At 32.5% G+C, this 20945-nt stretch overlaps 2 protein-coding genes and 1 long non-coding RNA gene across 9 annotated transcripts; 2 read left to right on the top strand and 1 right to left on the bottom strand.

The window, feature by feature from the left end:
- Positions 1-1079: 1079 nt before the first annotated feature.
- LOC100790026 (serine/threonine-protein kinase PCRK1) lies at positions 1080-5702 on the bottom strand. 2 transcript variants are annotated; one of them, XM_003521352.5, is made up of 5 exons: positions 5354-5702; positions 4253-4656; positions 3582-3842; positions 2639-2761; positions 1080-2086 (listed from the first exon to the last, which is right to left on the bottom strand). In XM_003521352.5, the coding sequence occupies exons 2-5, from the start codon at positions 4640-4642 to the stop codon at positions 1574-1576; spliced, it is 1287 nt and encodes a 428-aa protein (XP_003521400.1). In that variant the 5' UTR covers positions 4643-4656; positions 5354-5702; the 3' UTR covers positions 1080-1573. The 2 variants fall into 2 exon arrangements, with proteins under 2 accessions (XP_003521400.1, XP_006577026.1); XM_006576963.4 differs by lacking the exon at positions 5354-5702 and adding an exon at positions 4783-5335.
- Positions 5703-7427: 1725 nt separating this feature from the next.
- On the top strand, positions 7428-12661 carry LOC106798100 (uncharacterized). Of its 6 annotated transcripts, XR_005890787.1 has the most exons (5): positions 7570-9325; positions 9832-9947; positions 11278-11341; positions 11558-11583; positions 11812-12661. It is a non-coding gene; the product is annotated as an uncharacterized lncRNA (long non-coding RNA). The 6 variants fall into 6 exon arrangements; XR_001387566.2 differs by having other exon boundaries at positions 9832-11341; XR_001387565.2 differs by having other exon boundaries at positions 7570-9947.
- Positions 12662-20033: 7372 nt separating this feature from the next.
- LOC100814645 (auxin-responsive protein SAUR50) lies at positions 20034-20668 on the top strand. Its single transcript, XM_003520603.4, has one exon. It carries the CDS (start codon positions 20043-20045, stop codon positions 20406-20408), a length of 366 nt encoding a protein of 121 aa, XP_003520651.3. The 5' UTR covers positions 20034-20042; the 3' UTR covers positions 20409-20668.
- Positions 20669-20945: the final 277 nt, after the last annotated feature.

Genomic DNA, 20945 nt, shown 5'->3' with positions numbered 1-20945 from the left:
TCACATCTGCAATGACGTTGGCGTTACAGGAGTGCATGGATCAAAAAAAGGGGTGAATAAATAAATTAGTTGAACTGGGTTTACTTGTTTGATTGAGTCAGACCCAATCCAACAAATCATAATTGAGTTGGGTGAAGTCTGATCAACAGTTAAATGTTTTAAATAATATGAAATGAGAGAAAAAAATGGAAAATTTTGAAACAAATGCACACTGGGGTCAGCCAATATGCCTATAGTGTATTCTATGGAAACCTATCGTCTCTCATGAAATTCATAAATCATTCATCTATAGCATCAATTTCCTCAGATGGCTTGACCAGACAGAAGAAGCACCTATGGTTGATTTATACACGTCGCTAGAGGAGATAGAAAGGTTGCACATTTTTGTGACAGCATGGCATTGAAACTTGAAAGTATGCATGAGCTCTTACCAATCATAGCAAGTCTCTGGCTTATTAATTTGATTATATGTTTGTTATCAAGTCCTCGATCCAATATTAGTTGAAATTTAATTTCTTCCCATCTGATAGCTTCTGCTAGTAATGAGTTCATAAACAGCTCTATACAACATTGACGTGAAACGTCCAGTTTTAACATATTCAGGAGTCCTTACAACCAGCTGATGATTTTTTATTATAATATATTCACAATGTAAACTTATAATTTTTATTGAAATGTTTTCTATTTTTTACAGCTAAGCCAAATGTTATGACTTACTAATGGCTTAATGACTGGGTGTTGCTGTTTGGTGCAACACACTTAACCATCTGTGTGTGCCCATGTATATAGAGAAGAAATAAAACCCTTTCTGACTTTAATTTAAGTCACGCTAGGTTTAAATTTCTCATATTATCAGCCATTATCACATTATCCAATAACAATTGTGTTCTGGCTTGGGAACAAGTGTCAATACATAATGACATGAAAAATTTACAGACAAATATCAACATATCAAAATTAAACTCACATCATAATAATTAATGCATTTGTTATTAAGACCAAAAGTTCACCTCATTTTAAACCGCCCATGGAACTATATCAGTTCAACCAAAGAAACTTAAGGATAATGTGATTTCACGTAGGAATTGCCTTTCTAGGTTTTGAACTTTCATTTACCAATTACCATGCAAGAATCATTCATGCATTTTGTGCATTTGATTCAAGACACTGCAGAACTTCTATGGAACTCTTAACAAAAGTAGTAAAATTACAAGATGCTGTTAAAGATTAATTTAAAACTATAGCTAAACTATTTTACAACCATTTCAGTTGAGTGATTAATTTCCAGCATTATGGTTTCTCTGAGAACCAAAACAAACAGAATCATCAGATATCCTCAGAAACCTATTGTCTCTCCTAAAATTCATAAATCATCCCTGAAAATTTCCTCAAGTAGTTTGACAAGAAAGAAAAAACTATGGTAGTTGGTAAGTAGCATGTAATGGCAGATTTGTACACATCCTTAGAAGAGATGAAGAAGTTGCAGACATTGAGAAACATGCTGTAGCTCTTCCCTTATCATGAAGAAGCTTTGCTCCCAAGTAACAGGCTTGACGGCTTAAAGCTACAATAATCAGCATGTTCTTACAAGCTTTGGTCTCCACATCCTAACAAACCAATTACTTTCTCCGAGCTTCTGATCCATGGTTCGTTTCTTGTTATTTGTTTCAGTATCCTGGGAAGCTTCCAATGTCACCACACTCCTCAGGGGCAACTGTGGACTAGAACTGGATGATGATTCTACCATTCCATTTACCATTTCCAATACCTCACTCATCTTTGGGCGATTCTTGGGATTTTTTGCCAAGCATTGGTTAGCAATCATAGCGAGTCTCTGGGCTGACTTGAAGACTTGTTTCTTATCAAGTCTTGGATCTAATATTAGTTGAAATTTCTTCCCATCTGATAGGTATGGCCTTATCCATTCCAACAACTTCTGCTCACGCCTGGGGCGATTTCGATCTAAAGGGCGCCTACCAGTGATGAGTTCATAAAGGAAGACACCGTAGCTCCATACATCATTCTTTGAAGTTAGACGTCCGGTTTGAACATATTCAGGAGCGGCATATCCCATTGTTCCTACAACCTAACAAACATAGACAGCCATATGAACACAAGTAATATATTGAGTCACTGGATTACACTTATCTATGGTTGAGTGCTGTTTGGATAATATGCTACAGACTTGAACAATAAAAGAGGTAGCAACAAAGGGGTGATTTAACCATCTATTATCTATATGCCCATGTTGAAATAACAATAACAGTGATAAAATGAAAGGTGAATTTAGATTGAGTAAATGTTCTATGTTTAAGAAATGAACCCAAGTTTTGACATAGATGGCTATCAAAAGACACCCAGAGCATTTCTTATGATTTTCTGTACTGAATTATGATTCTTTTTTTTTTTTATCAATTTTCAGTCATATTTTTTATCAATCATTCTATTATATCAAATAATTCACATGATCATTTTATTCAGCCCTATTAGACCAGCAGCAGCTTTACAGACAATGAAAGTTCAGGCCCCTAGTCTTATGTTGAATTTCTCTACTTCCTCATGTAAATAATCAATAGAAAAGATTAAAGGCAAAACAATATATATTTACAAAATCGTAGATTAATACACTTAGACATACCGCCGTTGAGACATGAGTCAGTCCATCTGATGGTCCCAACCTTGCTAACCCAAAGTCTGATAGCTTTGCATTCCACTGTTCATCCAATAGGATATTTGAAGATTTGAAATCTCTGAAAATTATCTACACAATGCACTCACAGTTAGCATCAATCAACTGCACCACAGATCTGAATGGTAAATAAATTTAGCATGACATTGGTCGAAGTATTCAAATTTAATTCCTCCCAGATCCCATTCTTCTTTTTTGGGTAAATTACATTTCTCTCTAGTAATATATTATATGCTTAAAAGCTTAAATTACACAGCCCTCTCCTCTATTTTACAAAATTACACTCCCTTTCCCTAAGATTAATATATGTTATGCTTTAGTCCATTTTAAGGTGCACGGGCCTCTTACCTTACGAATAGTTTTCCTATCTTTGTGACCCTTTGCTTAATATGTAGCCAGTTTTGAACCTTCACTATTGACTTTGGAATTTTAGAAAATGAAATAAAGATTGTAAGTTCCAAAGGCATTAAAAGGGGTGTTTAAACATCATTTTTTCATTTAAAGTCCTAAAATCAATGTAAAATCAATGTAAAATCAATTATAGTATGCTTAAAATTAGCTGCCCCAGGCCCAGCCAAACTAAAAGTTGTATGCAGAGGAAAATGTCTCTAGGAGGCTCATTCATAGTTGTTCATTACAAAAAGGATCATGTACATTAAATTTTACTAAACATTTCATCTCTTAGGGGAGGGAGTGTAAGTTTTAAAATAAGAGGTGACTCGAGAGTCGAGACTAGAGAGGAAAGTATAACATAACCATTATTCAGGCAAGGAGAGAGTAATTAACCCTTTTCCTTTTGGGATGTGATGTATATAAATGTGCAGAAAAAAACTCTAGACCAGGCTTATTAAATTGAATAGGAATTGATGAAAGTTTGGCTATAAACCTATACCTGGAAATCCATTTCCTCATGCAGGTATGTTAACCCACGAGCTGCATCTCGAGCTATTTTTAATCTCCTAGTCCATGGGAGAGGAGTCTCTGATCGGTGAGATAAATGGTGTTCCACACTTCTGTTTGGCATGTATTCATAAATTAGAAGCCTCTGGATTCCTCTTTCATCATCATCAGCACAGTAACCCACTAGTTTCACAAGATTGGGATGCTCAACAATGCCCAGAACATTCACTTCTGTCACCCATTCCCTATGGCCCTACAAGGCAAAAGTAAAGTAACAAATTTAAAGTGAAGGAAAAAATACATAGAAAAGATTAACCCATAATTCCTATCTTGTGTACCAACCAGAGCATCTTACTTGACAACAGAAATCTTCTAGCCTCAAGTAAGGTTAACAAAATCAAAATGTGACAATTTAAAAGTTTTTGCACCAGTTAAATTTAACATATGGGAACACCGGAACAGAGTTAGATTATTTAAGTGTCTAACCATGTCTACATGAGGCAACTAATGTGACAATTCAAAGCATTCAAGTTTTATAATATATGCATTATAACTTGAATTATGATATCACAACACAAAATGTATATATCATAGAGAAAAATAACTACACACTGGTGCATGGCAATACCTTCACTAAGATAAAAACAGAAGGCAAACTCTCACCTGCATTCCTCTTTTACTAAGTTGTTTAACTGCAACTTCAATTCTTCTGGAGGAGTCCTCTGCGCTTCTTATCAATCCCAGGTAGACACACCCAAACCCACCCTCTCCGATCATAACAGAGCGACTGAAATTCTTGGTGGCTGATTTCAGTTCAGATACAGTAAACACTCTGAGGTTGCTGGGTCTCTGGGACAAACTGGGAATTGCATTCCTCCTCTGGGATTCTGAGCTGCCATTGTCCGAAACATCCTGAGAATTTAACTCAGAACCGGATCTTCTAACCTCAGCCTCAACACACATGGAATTGTCAGATCGACCCGATGTTGACTGCAACTGCAAGCCTTTCGGTTCATCTTTTTTCTCTCCATACGAGAATGGAAAACACTTCATCGCTGCTGACCGGACTGCATTTCCATTTTCAGAAGGGAAAATAAAAGTTGAGAGTTGAAAAGCAATACAGCATATAAAGTCATATATGGTGAAGATTGAAGAGTCCTTAAATAGAATTCAGAAAGAAAAAAAGCACCCACTTGCATCAAAAAAACATATAAAAAAACCTTCCAAAGCAGCCTTATCAGCCTAATTCTCCCTGTCATCAACATCTCCAATTTCAGATAACCCAAACATAAATGTTTTCAATCAATGAAAATTTTTGCATGTATATTTTGCCCCCAACCAAAGCTAAACAAGTCAACAGCATTCAGAGAACCAATTCTGATCTAGGAAGTGCCCAAATTGGCCATCCATACTAATACTAATAGAAACTAAGTTTTGCTTTTGGGAAATACTAAACAAATCAAATTTTTGTCTTGGAAATAGTAAACCTCCATACTAATAGAAACCATCCATAAAAAATAAGTCAATTTGTTGAACTACACATAGTTAAAAATTGCTAATAGAAACAAAGTTTTGTTTCTAGGAAATAAATTAAGACTAGAAACTTAGGAATTGTCCAAATTGGCCATATGCATACTGCAATCTGAAAGAGGAGAAGCCCAGTATCGTTTGAACGTGTTCAGGGTCAAATGGGATAAATTGCTAACCATTTATTTAAATGAAAAGAAAAACAAGAAAAAGGAGAGTTTTGAGGTTGAAACTCACCTCTGGTTCAAAAGAAAACTTTTGATCTAATAAGATTAAGATGCTGGAAGTTCCCTTTAGGACAAGATTCTGAAGAGGACCACCCTCACAACAACATAACTCATTTGCCTCGAAAAGTGAAGACTTTTTGAGAATGAAGAAGAGAAAGACAGAGTCCAGTCCAGGCTCGGAAGGAGAAGTTTTCCACACGGCAGCTTCTGGCTTGGTCACCTTAGTTTACCAAACAGAGTTTAAGAGCCTAATAAAGTAAGTAATAGTCAAACCTTCGTTGCATTGATGTGTCATTAAGAGAGGAAAAGGAATGTGAAAAGGGTGTTTAGGATTTGACTCCAATGAGCACTGCTGCCGTATGAGACGGAACAAACAGCTTGTGTTAAGGTTAAATGGTTAATGTTAGTGGACAATGTCATCAAAGTCAAGGTCCCTTGTTGGTGAATGGATACAATCCAAATCACACTTTAATTTCTTATTCCCTCTCCCAAGTTTGTATATGTATTTAAAAGTTAAACCAAATGGAGTTCTATTCTTTCTAACATTATTTTTTAATTAATTAAAATTTATTTGGATTATAAAATTACATTTCATCTGTGTCGGTGTAACTGTCATGCTAAATCATTTTACACAAATCAAGAAATAAATAAATAAGCGAACGAGAATAATAATATTACAATAATTTTATTAAATTAACCTTATTATTATTAATTCATTTTTTAGTTCATATTATTAATATTGTAAAGAATATATATAAATGAAAAAAATAAATAATATTACATGAAAAAATTAAAATGATAATTATTTTTTAAAAAATTAAAATAATAATTATTTTAAAATATTTTTTTCTTCTTACATAATAATGATTATTATAAGATGAAGGAAGTAAGTGGAATGCAATAAATAAGGAGTGTTCTTTAACAATATTTTCTCTAACATTTTTATTATTGATTAAAACTTATTAAAAATCATCTATTTTTGTGGGAGAAATTTTTCATTTAATGACTATTTCTTCTTATTTGAGAAATGAAATCCATCAAAATTTGTAATTTTTGATAAATTTTGACTAATCTTAAGTATTAAAAAAAATATTAAGAGACATTGTTGTTATCATTTTCAAAATTTTCTTGCTCTATGTAAAAAAATTTAAAACAATACTTGTTATGAAACAAATGAAATTCATATCATAAAAATTTATGTATTTTTTATATTGTACTAGTACGTGAAATAATATGATATAAAATTTAGATTTAAATATGTTTTTGTTCATTATCAAATTAGAGTTTTGATTTTACTCATTTTTAGTCTTTTAAATATTTTTTTAAATATTTTTTTGTTCATTTTAGAGTTTATGTCACTAACAAATCAAACACACACTTAAGGCTTATCTCAAATGTGAAAAGATGTACTTTTGGAGTGACATGCACATGGAAAAAGCATGACATTTTGAGTGCGTGTTTTAATAAGTATTGTTCTATTGGTAAAATTAATTTTAAATGAGATTAATTTTAATTAAAATTGATTTTAAAACGTTATAATTTATGTTTGAATGTTTTTATTATAAAATCACATTAGGAGAAAATTTAATATAATTTTTTTATCAAACACAAAAATTACTCAAAATAACATTAATACAGACTCAAATTTATTCAACTAAATCACATGGAAGTGTCAAACATATTGGTAAAGTCATGATCAAGTTTGACTAGATCTAAACTCAAAGTTTGGTGGTTACTAAAGTGGAACCAAACAAACTAAGTGTTTTCCATGGTTGACTCGAGGTAAACAAAACAGAAGAAAATGTTAGTTTCGTATATATTTCGGTTACGGGAATATGTTCTTTTTTTTTTTTGGACAAGGTTTATGTACGTTTACTTTCTATCATCGTGTTATATTCCCATTTAAGGGAAGCCATGCTAGCTGGATTATGCTCAAAGAAGATGATACTTTTGCCAAGGTAAGATAATCAATGGAAGCATGAAGCATGTGCACCGCACAAACATTATTCACTTACTAGAACCATCTTTACTCATTAGAAAAAAATCCTTATAAATAATGAAATTTTTCGAATGCCTCTCCTCAAGCAACTTTACTCTCCCAAACAATTTGAAAATATGACCAAAACATTACTTCTATGGGTTTTTCTATTGATCAACATCCTCATGTTTTCAGCTACTGGGAGCACATTTACTACAAAAGGCAACAAAAGGAAATCAAAAGTAACAATTTTTTTTTGCTTTTTCTCTGCTATTTTTTCTTGTCCTACTTCTCTTTGTCTAATTTCTTATATAAAAAAATCAAATTCAAAAAGCATTTTTTTCTGGGGCATGCATGCAGCCATGTACGGTGTGATCATGGAATCAAGCAAACCAAACACTCAAAAAAGAACAAATCTAGGATTGCATGTTGTCCAACACACAAAGGTGTCACAGAAATCAAAATAACGTTAAGGATCATAAGGGGAAGAATAGTGCAAGCACTTATTCAATCAAATCTTCATCCTTGTTCATTCCCGTGATGCTTCTGTTTGGTTACTTGTTTTGAATTCCAAGGCTTAAATTTATTTACAGTGAAGGCACTACTAGTGATGCAAATGTTCCTTCTCTTCTTAATTTGTGTATTGTAAAATGTTTCTCTGTGGGCTTTATTTAGTAAGTCTCCTCTTAAAGGATTAATTCGTGGGTATATTTTTTAATGCTCGATGATGCAATTGTGTGTGAAACTAATGAAAATAAAAGTTTTATCGTAGCCATCAACATTTTGTGATTTAAAAGTTCCCTGAAAGCATTTTACAAATCAAAAGAGGGGTAAAAAATAATAATGTAACGATGCTATGTTTTCAGCGACCAACTTAGGTGGTGTTTGGTTTGAGCATTATCTGTTTTTGAGCGACTCACTCCTATTTTCCTTCCTCTCTTTCACTTCTGCAAGTTGGAACCCCTTTTCCTTCTTTTTTTCTCTTCTTCATCTGATCCTATTTTTTTCTTCTCTTCTACGGCTGCTTTCTTCTATCAATTTTCTTTCTTTTCTCACTACACAGCTTTGCCGCCCTGCAACTGCATCCTGTTTCTTTTTCTTTGTTGACTCTTAGTTATCCTCTTTTGTTGTCCACGTATATGTTTTGTTTATATAGTTTTTACTGTATTGTATTTAATGTGTTTAATTCACATATTAAAAGTTATTTTCACGAATGTAAATACGAGAATATAGTATTTTTATGTTTGTTATAAGTTTTAAAAAATAATTTTTAGATAATGCCATTTTTTTTTGTTTTAAATCACTAATATTAATAATTTTTTATTGTATTGAATCTTTAATATATAAAAATTTGTTTTGAGTCTTTATTTTCGGTTAATCAATAACATGTCAATATCAACTCATATATTAAAAAAAAAAAACAAGAAACCTACTTTAGGAGATAAAAAAAAAGAGTAAATTACAATGATTATAAATGTGGTGTGCTTTTATTACACTTCACATTCTTATTTTTTTTTAATCCTAAAAAAAATAACGTAATGATTGATTTTCCGTTTCATTAGCTATCATTTGATATTTCTTATAGAAGTCACCCTTTGGCAAGCACGTAAGTAGTCGTTGATGGTAACACTTTGCTTGCGAATGCGAAGCATAGCAATTACACCAAGGAAACAATCAATACCATGCAATATATGAAACCGGCGTTTCGAAACGCGGCTTTCTACTGCCACGCCTTTTCTCGCTCCTTAACCTTAAACTCTAACCCTCTCCACCTCGTCTCCCCATTTGGAAGACCCCAAACGTTTCGCCTCGCACCACCCATTTCGTGCTTCTCCTCCTTAATGGCGTCTTCGCTGGAGAAGCAATTCGACGACTTTAGGGTTCAGTTCGAAGAATCTGGAACCTTGCGCGAACGAATTCGAAGCGTCGTTTCGGAGATCGAGTCCTCCACTAGACTCATCTATGTCACCCTTCTTCTCGTTCACCAGTCTCGCCCCACTCCCGGTACAACCAACCACACTGTGTCCCTCTTCTTCACTTAACCCTAACCACACTAATTTCCTTTTTTTAACTTTTTTTTTGGACCGATTTTGGGTTTCTCTATCGTGTACTTGTGGTGTGCAAATGGGTTTGTTTGTTAAGGGTTGAGTGTTAAGTAGAAAGCATCAAAATCCAAACTTGTGTTCCGCATTTTTAGGTTTAGATGATTTTGCTATCCATTGAATACCTGCGATGAATGTTGAGGGGGTGAAGTGTATGATGTGGCAAGGCAAAGTGTTTTCTCATTATCTCTTGTATCTGGTTTTTTGGGTTTGAACAACAGAGCTTTTAGAGAAGGCCAAGTCTCAGGTTAATGTGTTAAAGAAGCAGTATAAGCAACTTGCTGAAGTTGTTGGAGGATACCCTGGGCAATACTATAGATGATTAAGTTCGGAGGAACTGTTTATCTTCTAACTTTTTAGTGTTTTTTTTCTTCCTTTTTGGGTATGTAATCTTTTTGTGTGTTGTAGGTATCATGGTGATTGGAAGAGTGAGACGCAGCCCGTAGTTTCGATGCTTACTTTTATGCACTGGCTTGAAACAGGAAGCCTTCTCGAGCACAAAGAGGCTGAGGAAAAACTTGGGTGTATGTCTTAATACTCTCGTGTTAGTTATTGCCATGTCAATCAATGTTTTATTCATTAGGTAGGTAGGTAGGTATGCATGCATATGTTGATGTCATTGCGCATTATTAATAACTATATATTACTTCAATGCATTATATAGTCCTAAGTTTTTAAGCAGCAGGGGATTGTAAGTTTCAAACTGATGTCTTTCGTAAAATAAGCATATGCATGAAAGAGTTTCACGGTTAGGCAAAGTATTGAAGGACTTGGTGTTTACCACATTGATATCTAAATCGTAAACATGGAGAAGGGAAAATAAAAGGAACGCCATGCATAAGGGCAGAACTATGTGTCCAATATTTGGCATTAATTAGCTGTACAGCTTTCACATAGTTGTTCTAAAGAACTCTATATCATTCATGTTGCTATATAGAAGAAACAGCCAACATTATTTTTGGCATAACGAATGTCCTGCTGAACTATTGTTATTTGTTCTACATTGAGATATTCTAAATCTAATGAAGGTTGCACTTTACACTGGTGTAGAATGGTAAGATCAAGGGACTGGGTTCTTACATATATAATTTATAATTTATTATATAGGTACTTGTAAGCTGTAAAAATCTGAACCATTGATTGTCCAATTGGTGGGTATCAACTCAATACTTTAAAATTTAATGCGTGCCCTACATATTAGAAGTACCAAAATCAAAGATTATTTAAACTGAAATACCTAGAGTTCATTGTTTTACGTTTAAGAGTCTTGCCTCATGTAAATTTCCATTAACACGAGTTTTAACATCTAACTGGGATAGCTAAGCATATTTTGGACAGTTAAATTTTCCAACCTTTTTCAATGCTATTCTAAATAATAAGAGCCATTGTGATTGAACTTATGATTGTAATAAACTTCTATAGTTTTATATCAAATTATATTATTGAACATATAGTTCTTAGTTGATTGTTTATGTCAATTTATTTGTTTATCTTCTATTCTTCTATATGCACCATGCCCATTCCTGTCTTTTGTGACTCAGAATAAGTGGAAACAAAATGTATTTGTTTTTTTTCCTACCTGTTTTTTTGCCATAATGTCAACTACTTTCCGCACATAGCACTGAGATTTATAAGTTCTGTTTGCTTATTGTTATGTTGCAGTGAATAATAGTTCAGAATTTGGCCTAGATGTTGAAGATTACTTAATACATGAGCCTTCTAAATATGTACATGCATTAATTTTTTCTGTATAATGATCATTTATGGAGATGAATATGATTCTATTGCATGTTTTCTTAGGCGGGCTTCCTTCAGGAAGTGGTGACTAATTTAAATATGATTTTCATTTTGAAGAACATGGGTATGGCAGTCAGAATCAGCAGGGTTTCCAAGGCAAAGGAGCTCAATAACCAAATGTGTAATGTTATAATGTTATATTTAGTCATTCCTCATTAGTACAGATGATTCTTAAGTTTTTTACTCTGATTAAAGAAGTCAACCAAAATCATCCAACCCACAACTCCATCTTTTGATTTGAGTCATAGGTCTAGTTTTTACCAATCACATTGCATAGCTGATTATGATTTCAGAGTTTTGCTGTTTATACTGATGTTGATACATTTATACCATGCAGGTGTCTGTTTTATGTCTAATGAATTGGTAAGAACTTGTTTCCTCTTAATTGTTACATATCAACTTGTATAAAATAGAGTAGATATTTCACTACATGTTTTTAACCATATTGTCAAGAAGAATATAGACTAGAGATGGATGAATGTTTGTATATTTGAACCTACATATACACAATAGATTATCAAACTTCTGTATGTTTAAGGAAAATACATCATGACAATTACACCTTATTTTGCCATTCATTTGACTTTGCAGCCGAGGTATGTGGTGAATCAAGTGACTGCTGGGGTGGGGACTATGATTGTCTAAGGAAGGTCTTAAAGTTCTTAACAGATCTCCATGCTGCATTCCGCATGCTTAATTTTCGCAATGATTTTTTGCGAAAGAAGTTTGATGCGTTATTACTTGTACCTTGTCTATGCATAATTTCTTTTCTTTCCTGTTGTCATTGCATTACCTTCATCAGATAATGGTGCTGAGTACTGATATTGTATTCTCAGTGTTCTCACAAATATTTGTCATCTTAAAACAATATTGGTCTACTAAACTATAATAATTAATACAAGCTGTGTGTACTAAAGGTATTTGCGGCAGTTTACATGGAGTTGTATTCACTCATACCATCTTTTTGGATGATATCTTTCCACCATTGGCTTGTCAGGCATGAAGTATGACTTAAGAAAACTAGAAGAAGTTTACTATGATGTTAAGATTCGGGGTTTGACACCCAATGGTGAGTCAGTCGGAAACTTGGAGATCCTGGAATCGAAGGACAATCTTAAGCTTAAGTTGTGATACCTGTGGACTGAAAGCGAGACCTTCAGTACATGGAGCTTTACTAGCTTCTCAACAACTATGGACCTTAAAAACTTTGATAGGCTCAGCTTGCTGTTAGCTGTAACTGGAATTCTATTTCTACTGGTTGATGAAAGCAAGATTCATGAGTACGGAAGTACAATTGTCAGTATCTGGTGCTGACTCAAACATCTTGAGAACTGAGAACCCTGTATTTCCAATGTTCCAAATGGAAAATATAGTACGTTGAAGTTATTAATGCTTTGTGGTGAGTTGAACGGGGATTTTCAATTCAATCCACAGTGGACTATTTGAAGTTTTTTTAAAACATTTCACCCCTTTGGTTAACAAGGAATTGAATGAAGTTGTAATTTCCTATTGCAAAATAAATGTTTAAGAGATTAAAGAAATAGAGAATAAAGATGGTAATTCATTGATTCTTAACAAGAAGCACGAAGGTGAGGTATTCAAAATTAAATAAGTTAAATTATTATTTTATAAAAAAAATTAGGTTATCTAATAGGGTGTTATAATTTTGAGGAATTTAAAGGGAATTCGAAGACTGGATTCTAACGGCTCCGATAACGTCAGGATATGATAGTTTCATAGTCTAAAATAAAATCAATAAGAATTCTAGTCAGAAGTTGTTAATTTGCAGTGTGTATTTCACAACACACTTCACTCAGTTGAGAGAATTCAGTCAGAAGATTACAGTGTGTACAAATAGTTTTACATTGTTATTTAATTATAAACTAAACTACTGCTTAAATTATTTTAAAAATTAATAAATTTTTTATATATGATAAATTATGATTGAATGACTATATAATATTTAAATTAAGAAACAAAGTGGTGGCTATTTTTAAGACTACAAGTCAGTTTTGCAAAAGCGAATGTTGAATGAAACAAAAGAATAAGGTCAAGTCCTATTATGTAGCAAAAAAAAGGTCAAGTGAGGACACCAGAGCAAAAAGTTAGAAACGGCCAACGCAAGCTAGTTCTCAAGACAGTTACACATACACATAAGAACAACACACCACTGGAATCTACAACTTAGCAAACGAAACCAGGAGCTAGCCCCATTATACATGCCAGTAATTCTCACATCTTATGCCCAACATAAACCTTGGACTATATTATAAAAAAGTAATCGAGCTTAGTTACTTGCCAGCACAAATAAAGAGCCCCTTTATTAGAGCAACCATATATAATATCATCATACTCAACCTATGCATGTAGCTCTCATGCATGGACTACCCTATGTTTGAACTTGCCATCTAAATTTCTATTCCCACCATCTTCTTGAGAAGTTCCTACGACATCGTTGTAGTTTCCTTTAAGCTTGGAATGGTGGTAGTTTACACTTTCAACACTGCTTTTTGGGTTATTGATATTGGCCTTTTTCCCATCACTTTTCCCCTTCCAACGCGATTTCTCTGTTGTTGGCCATATATCCCACCTATTCCTGAGGCCTTCGATTCTCCCAAGAGAGACGTGACCACTATAAATGCTATAAAAAAAGCTAGTAGTTTAATCTTTATTCTTCAAGCACTTTAGCTTCCTTACTTAATATCTATAAAAACGCAAATGAAGGCTTTATGTACCACACGGATGCCAATTATTTTATATGATTGTTGTGGGCTTGTTAATATGTGACAAGATAAGGTGGGCTTTCGCGCAATTTCACTATAATTTTATTTTTCAATCTCATGCAATGACAATCTAAGCAAATCTTGTTAAACGATATGCATGGAGTAGGATAATGGTATATATAATACTGCTTTTAACGAGTGAAATTTTTATACAAGGTCTCTTGTTTGATCATTGATGTGAATTTTTCCTACGAGGGTCATATCAGCTAATGAAATCCTTCTGACAACTCATGACTTATCCTCTGCGGTTCTATGGAATTATTTTAATGTTTTTCTTTGTTTGCTGTTCTAAAAACTAAAAAGGCAGTAAAAAGCATAAGTATTCTTTTTGTTATTTTATAATATGCTCTTAAAGTATCTGAATTGCTATTGTAAGAGTTGGTTAATGCGCTCATTTTAAATTTTAAAAAAATATTAGACAAAAACGTATCATGACAGAATAATCAAATCTCCGCAATATGTAGATGCCAATGCATGATTAATTATATACAACTTTAATTTTCTTATAATTCTCTATTTCTTTTTTAGTTTCGCAACACATCATCATTACATTTTTCATTCTCTCTTATTGTATCTCTGACATCTCTCCAAGAAATGTAAGAGTTAGGATGCGTTTAGTTCAAATGATAAAAATAAAATAAAAAATTAAATTAAAGCATAAAAGTACGTACCGATTTCAAATGAAAAATAAAATATTTATTTTTTTATTTTTTTTCTTTTATCTTGAAAAATATATATATATAACACCATTTACAATTATCTTTCTGCTTAAAAATACTGGCATACTGTAAAAGGCGAGAAAAAGATTGAAGATCCGTTTATTTTCCATCAAGAACCAACTTTTTACAAAGTGCACACATTTTAATGTAAGAAACCTATAAATGAAACAAGTTTATTTTCCATAGAACCACTTCTTAATTACATTTAACAATTCAAAATTAATTCTAACGACTGCAATTCTGTTCAATTTTAAAACAATGGAACATTATCAACTATGACTAAACACATCACATCACATCACATTTTAACAATAAAGTACCCATTTCTTTGTTCCATACATTTTCATACTAGACATGATTAGATGAGAGGGCTCGGGAAAGATGAAGGACACTTGTCCCCAGTTTTACTTTACCAATGAAATAAAAAACAAAACCTAAATGCAGTACATTATGTGTTTCTTTATGTTGTTTTTCAATTGAATTTAAAGTTTAATTTCAATAATCTATGTAATAAAAATTTGTATTAAAGATTATTATAGAATACTTAGGTTTAGAAAGCACGAACACTCCTATGGAATGTGAATGACATGGTGTCTTAAATACTTTTCGGACATACACTTGTCAAACATGTCTTTTGAAAATGTGTTTGACACTCTTTAATTAAAAAATATTTTTATATTAAAAATGTTTTTTTCAACTCAGACAAATATAAATGAAGAGAGTAACCTAATATCTTTGGCTAAACACTTTTCAGACACTCTTATCATAAATAAATAAATAAAAAATAAGAAAAATAATATATTGTGAGTCTCATTTTCACCATATTTAACTTGGAATTGTGTGTGTGTAAAGATTGCATTTTAAAATGACATCTACTTATGTAATTTGAAGTCCAAAATGAGATACTATCTGCTGTTGCCTATAATTCTGTCTTCCGTTTTAGGACATTCTGCAAACCTTAGATCTGACAAAATCAAGCTCTAAAACATTATTTAAAACTCTTATATGTGGAATGGCATCAAAATACTAAGACCTTTTTTCTCCCAAAGAAAATAGTAGATATTATTTTGTAGCCTAAATATCGATTCAGTCAATAAATTGTCTAAACCAAGGTTTCCACGTACTCAACCGACACTAAATTTTAAATTTCACACGATCCTGACCAAATCAAACCCCCCACATTAAGAGTACAGAGAGGCATTGCTCCCTAAAAGGAAGCATGGAGAGGAATTAATAGAGGGATGTGTGTGGGGGCACTTAGGAAGAAGTTGGAACAAAAAATGATAAAGTTGCCAGTAGCACCAGCTCATGTGAACAGAGAATTGCAGGTGGAATAGGAGCAAAGCAAGTCAAATCAAATAATTTCGATGTATAAAATGGATGGTGGATTATAAGTATATGAGTATTGAGTGCCTTGAGGTGTAATAACATATATATATATATATATATATATCATCCGCGAGCCTTATGGAGCACAATGAACCTCATCAAATTTCAATTTGAATTGAATAACTGCTTCAACTATCCTTGAAGACTCTCTCTTATCATTGTAATTATGTTGCACAAGTAGCCATTGGATTCGGGTATGTGTACTATGTAGAGTGTTGTTTCGTCAGCACAGACATGATCCAATAATATCTATAGCTATGTATGCAGTGAGTATAATTACAGTATTGTTCTCTAGAACTCAATACAAAAAAGACCATCTTACTGAAATTAAAGAAGTTAACAGTCGTTAGAAGAGGAGAGTAAATTAGAGTTAAATCAGAGATCATGAAGCATTAATTATAATGTGATCAAAGTTTCTTACAATTGAAGTTTGACCTTCTTTTGTGGCAATTCGTGATTCTTCATCTTTTTTTCACTGATTTGTTAATTTTTGTGATTTAACATGACAATTTTTTATGGAAATAATTATTTGTGTTTATTCTTCAATTAATCTTCTTGTATTTAGTTAGTAATTTGATATTGAATAAATAGTTGTTCCATTACAAAATTAATTTCACAAGATCCTCAGAAGGGCTTTTCAAAAACATATACTTGGCCACTATGGTCCCTCTCATATCTGGAAAACTGTTGCAGGTTGTGTCAAATTGGACATGCTAGCTATTCCTTTCAAACAACTAAGCACGACCCACTTTTGTCTTAAAGGGTCAGTATATACTGAGTCTCTGAGCATCACAGACCAGGAGAAAGGGGATCTCAAACCCCATCCATCGTCAACAATTATTTCAGTGTAAGTGCTAAAAGTTATTCTTCATAGAAAATAGTGTTTCCAACTCCCTAATAATTTCTAATTATACAATGAAAAGTAAGATTTAAAAATCTACCCCATCATTTTCTAAACCTCTCTCAACCAAAACAAAGTGGCAAAATGAACTGTAGTGGTACAAATTGTATGGTTCTTTGATTTTTTTTTTCAGTCTATACTTTTGGTTACACTTTATGTATTATGTTAACCTTCATTTCAAGAAAACAAAAAACATGTGATATAATGCTAAGATTAAAATCAATAAAGGGCTGAAAACAGAATCCGAAACCATTGAAAATCAATATCCTAGTTAAAATATCTAAATTCTAAAGATCAGTGAATTTAGTATGAGGAACCGGATTGCGGGAATCAAGTCAAACATTTCACATCTATCGATGGTCAAAGATTTCAGGGTGAAGAACTGTACCACTCATTCTGCTGTCTGCAACTGTACATGTTTTCTTCCATTCCTTATACAATGTATAAGCCCATTTCTTAGAGAGATATTTTATCCTTATAATATAATAACAATTTTCATAACTTTTTTTTCTTTTTTAATTCCATTACATTATTCATTTTATCATCAATTTTCTAATTATAGAAAAACATGAGGGAAATAGAATTTTTCATTCCTTAATGTGTGAGAGCTACGTAGGGACAATAAAACTCATCACAAACCCACTTTCCTAGAGGACTGAATCAGTAACTTTTTCGTACGGATATATAGTACCCTCCTTACTCCATGCAAAATGCAAGATTTGGCCGGCATGACAAATTCAAGGCTATTCAACAAGTATTAAGCTGAAATCAGTCCAAATAAGAATAATAAATTCATATCAATACATGCTTAGAAAAAAGCAGCTCCAATTGACAAAGACACCAATGTTCTACATAGAATGTGGTTGATCAGTTCTACATATAAGTATAATATAGAGAGAGAAAAAATGTGGGTATCACACTGTCTAAGACACATGATTGTGGCTTCTCATGTTTATTTTTCTGTGATACAAGGGTAAAAGACATAGGAATAATTATACTAGAATTTATTATTAGTTACATGTTTGTGGCTTCTCATGTGTAGTATTTTTCTCTCTTGTAACAAATATAGAAAATGAAAACAAATCGAAATTCAGGAGAAATAAGTGGGATCGCACTTCACCCAAGAAACTTTATCCCATTCCTCATTCATATCTTATCTTTTCCTCCCCAAGTTGTGGGGTCTGAACTTTAAAAACTTTGAAAGGTCAATCATCAAGCACCGGCCTTGAGAATTACAGAGAAAGACACTACCCTTACTTCCTGGGAAAGATATTAATTTAATTAGAACATTGAATTACAGTCAAGTGGCTTTTTCTAGCTAGCAAATCTTTAAATAAGTTTTAATGCTCATAATAAGCTCTATACACTATTAACATTGATAACTGCAATTGTGCGTTTGAGACGTACTCTAAACATATAATTGGTGGCAAAGGATTGGCAAAGTTTGCATTTGTGGCAAATAAGTAAATAACCGTTGAGTCTTTTCCTCAAAGTGAGATTTGGATGGAAGTAAGAAAGTCGTAAGAAAGTCGCAATAGACATTTTTGTTTGTTTATGTCAAAACTTTTTTAACTGATATGTAAAGTCTATACAATAATTTTAATTTTTACAATGTTACTTTTTCTTTTGTCTCATTCTCTATTAATCATATCAATTACTTTATCACATATTTCTTTCTCTTCTTTTTCCATTTCTCTCTCTGTACGTTGCATAAATTTTTATATTGTATAAACTTGATTTCTCTTTTTAACTACTCGCCTACCTGACATACTGGTTTGGTTATACTATAATTCAAAAGTAATTTTGAATAACATTATTCTAATGTTATTTATTTTATCATCAAGACCATTTTTTATATATAGGTTTTCAAATACGTTAACTTAATTTCAATGCACTTTTACTTAAATTATATTTATCAAACCAAAACACTCTAAAATTAAATTTATAACTAACCAAACACATGTTAGCAAGACAATACCCACATTATATGACATACATATCAAGAGAGATTGTAAAAAATAAAAACATAATTCAAGTTAATTTTGACTATATGCATAACTGAAATTAGCTCTTCCTGTCTATTATTTTCTAACCTACTTGCGTTGCATGCTGGTATTATTTCGCAAGGTGTGATGCTATATAAAGAAGCTACTAACAAGCAAGGTCAGCTAATTGTATCTGACAAGCTTTAGAATAATATATATTGGATTTTGATGTATCCAAGTATCTGACACACTTAGAATAATATATATTGGATACTGATGTTTCCGCGATAATTGTATAGGCAAAAGCTACGATGTATCATGTCAACCATTTACTGTATCTTTGGTGTTTAGTTCAAATAGAACCTAACGGAATGTAACAAAAATAAAAAATAAAAAAATCTTTCATATGTTTTCTCTCATGACATAAGCATTGGCTTATTAGTAATGAAAATGTATCTTAACACGCTTGGATGCTTATACTTGGAGAGATATAAGAAGAAAAGATAGATATATGATTGATTTGATTGATATTATAATAAAATAAAATAAAGAGATATAGAGAAATTAAAAGTATTAATAAAGTATTAGTAACTTATAAGTGTCTAAATATCATCAAGAAAATAGAATTATTCATGAACATTCAATATGTCAAATGACATCTAGTGAAAAAGATATAAAAGTGAGAAAAATATAAAATATTGTAGGTATTATGATGTGATACGAAGAGAGAGAAAATATTGAATGTTAATTAGATATTTAACAAATATGAGTGTTCAAGTATCATCATTTTAACTAATTAATGCACGAATTAATTGACACCACTTAACTTAGTCAGTTGCTTTGAGATTGAGTCATGAAACAAAATTGTCTTGCAACAATCACGTAACTCATACATTAAAAAATAAGCATAGGCTTCAAAACGAGTAAGCAAACACATGATGCTGCAGAGCATTTATTTGTACTTCTCATGCCGTTATTATATAAACCTTTTCATTTTCCTTGTACTCCATGTACTTTTTCTCCCTTTCCCATTCTCTCTCTCACTATGAAGGGAAAGTTCCTAAGAGGGTGCCTTAACAAGTGGAAGAAAATGGGAAGTAGAGTCATCCATTGTGCTGCCTACAGTTACTGCTGTGAATGGGAACAGTGGTCATCCATGCATGAAGATGAAGGGGACTCTATCCCCAATGATGTGCCAAAGGGTCACTTGGTTGTGTATGTGGGAGAGCACCATAAGAGATATGTGATCAAGATTACCTTACTCAACCATCCACTCTTCAAGACTTTGCTGGATCAAGCTAAGGATGAGTATGATTTCATTGCAGATTCAAAGCTCTATATTCCTTGCACTGAGCATCTTTTCCTCACTGTCCTACGCCGTGCAAGCACTACTACTCCACACAACGAATGAGTGTTTGTGTGTCTGAGTCATTAATTATTATTATTAATTAAGCTCTAACAACTACGTACAATGATATATATATGTGTGTGTGTCCGCGCGCGTGTGTAGCCATGTTATGTTGTAGATTGAGGCGTGTAAGTGTGGAGAGGTTCCTGTTCTGTATTTTTGCTCTTATCAGGGAACATGCAGAGTTAGTAATTGAGCAAATTAATTACAATAAGAAGTTCATTACTCTCTGTAATTAAACCTACTTGATCCGTGGTTCTAAGGATGGGGATCTCTCTCCGTAACTCACTTTTAGAGTTATAGATAAGAAAATCAAATGTGCGCAGTAATAATTCAGAAATTTTAAGCTGTGGATGAATACTTATATATATAAAATTTAGCTATAATACTTATAATATTATGAACTAATTCTTCAATTACATTTTAAATTATGAAAACAATTTGTTTATAATTACACATATATGAAATAATATTATCAACACACTTTTTAATATATTCTCTGTTATAAGTTAAAATTTGTTCGAAATTATAAAATTACGT

This window comes from Glycine max, chromosome 3 (assembly GCF_000004515.6).
Source record: "Glycine max cultivar Williams 82 chromosome 3, Glycine_max_v4.0, whole genome shotgun sequence".
NCBI classification, from domain to species: Eukaryota; Viridiplantae; Streptophyta; class Magnoliopsida; order Fabales; family Fabaceae; genus Glycine; species Glycine max.
This window is presented reverse-complemented; position numbering and strand designations above follow the sequence as displayed.

Excerpts from the sequence above, each read along its gene's own strand:
- LOC100814645 (XM_003520603.4), top strand. The coding sequence starts at position 20,043 with ATGAAGGGAAAGTTCCTAAGAGGGTGCCTTAACAAGTGGAAGAAAATG.
- LOC100790026 (XM_003521352.5), bottom strand. The coding sequence starts at position 4,642 with ATGAAGTGTTTTCCATTCTCGTATGGAGAGAAAAAAGATGAACCGAAA. Across the intron at positions 2,762-3,581 it reads ATGAGGAAATGGATTTCCAG|ATAATTTTCAGAGATTTCAA; the intron begins GTATAGGTTTAT and ends TGCATTGTGTAG. Across the intron at positions 2,087-2,638 it reads TGACTCATGTCTCAACGGCG|GTTGTAGGAACAATGGGATA; the intron begins GTATGTCTAAGT and ends TATGTTTGTTAG.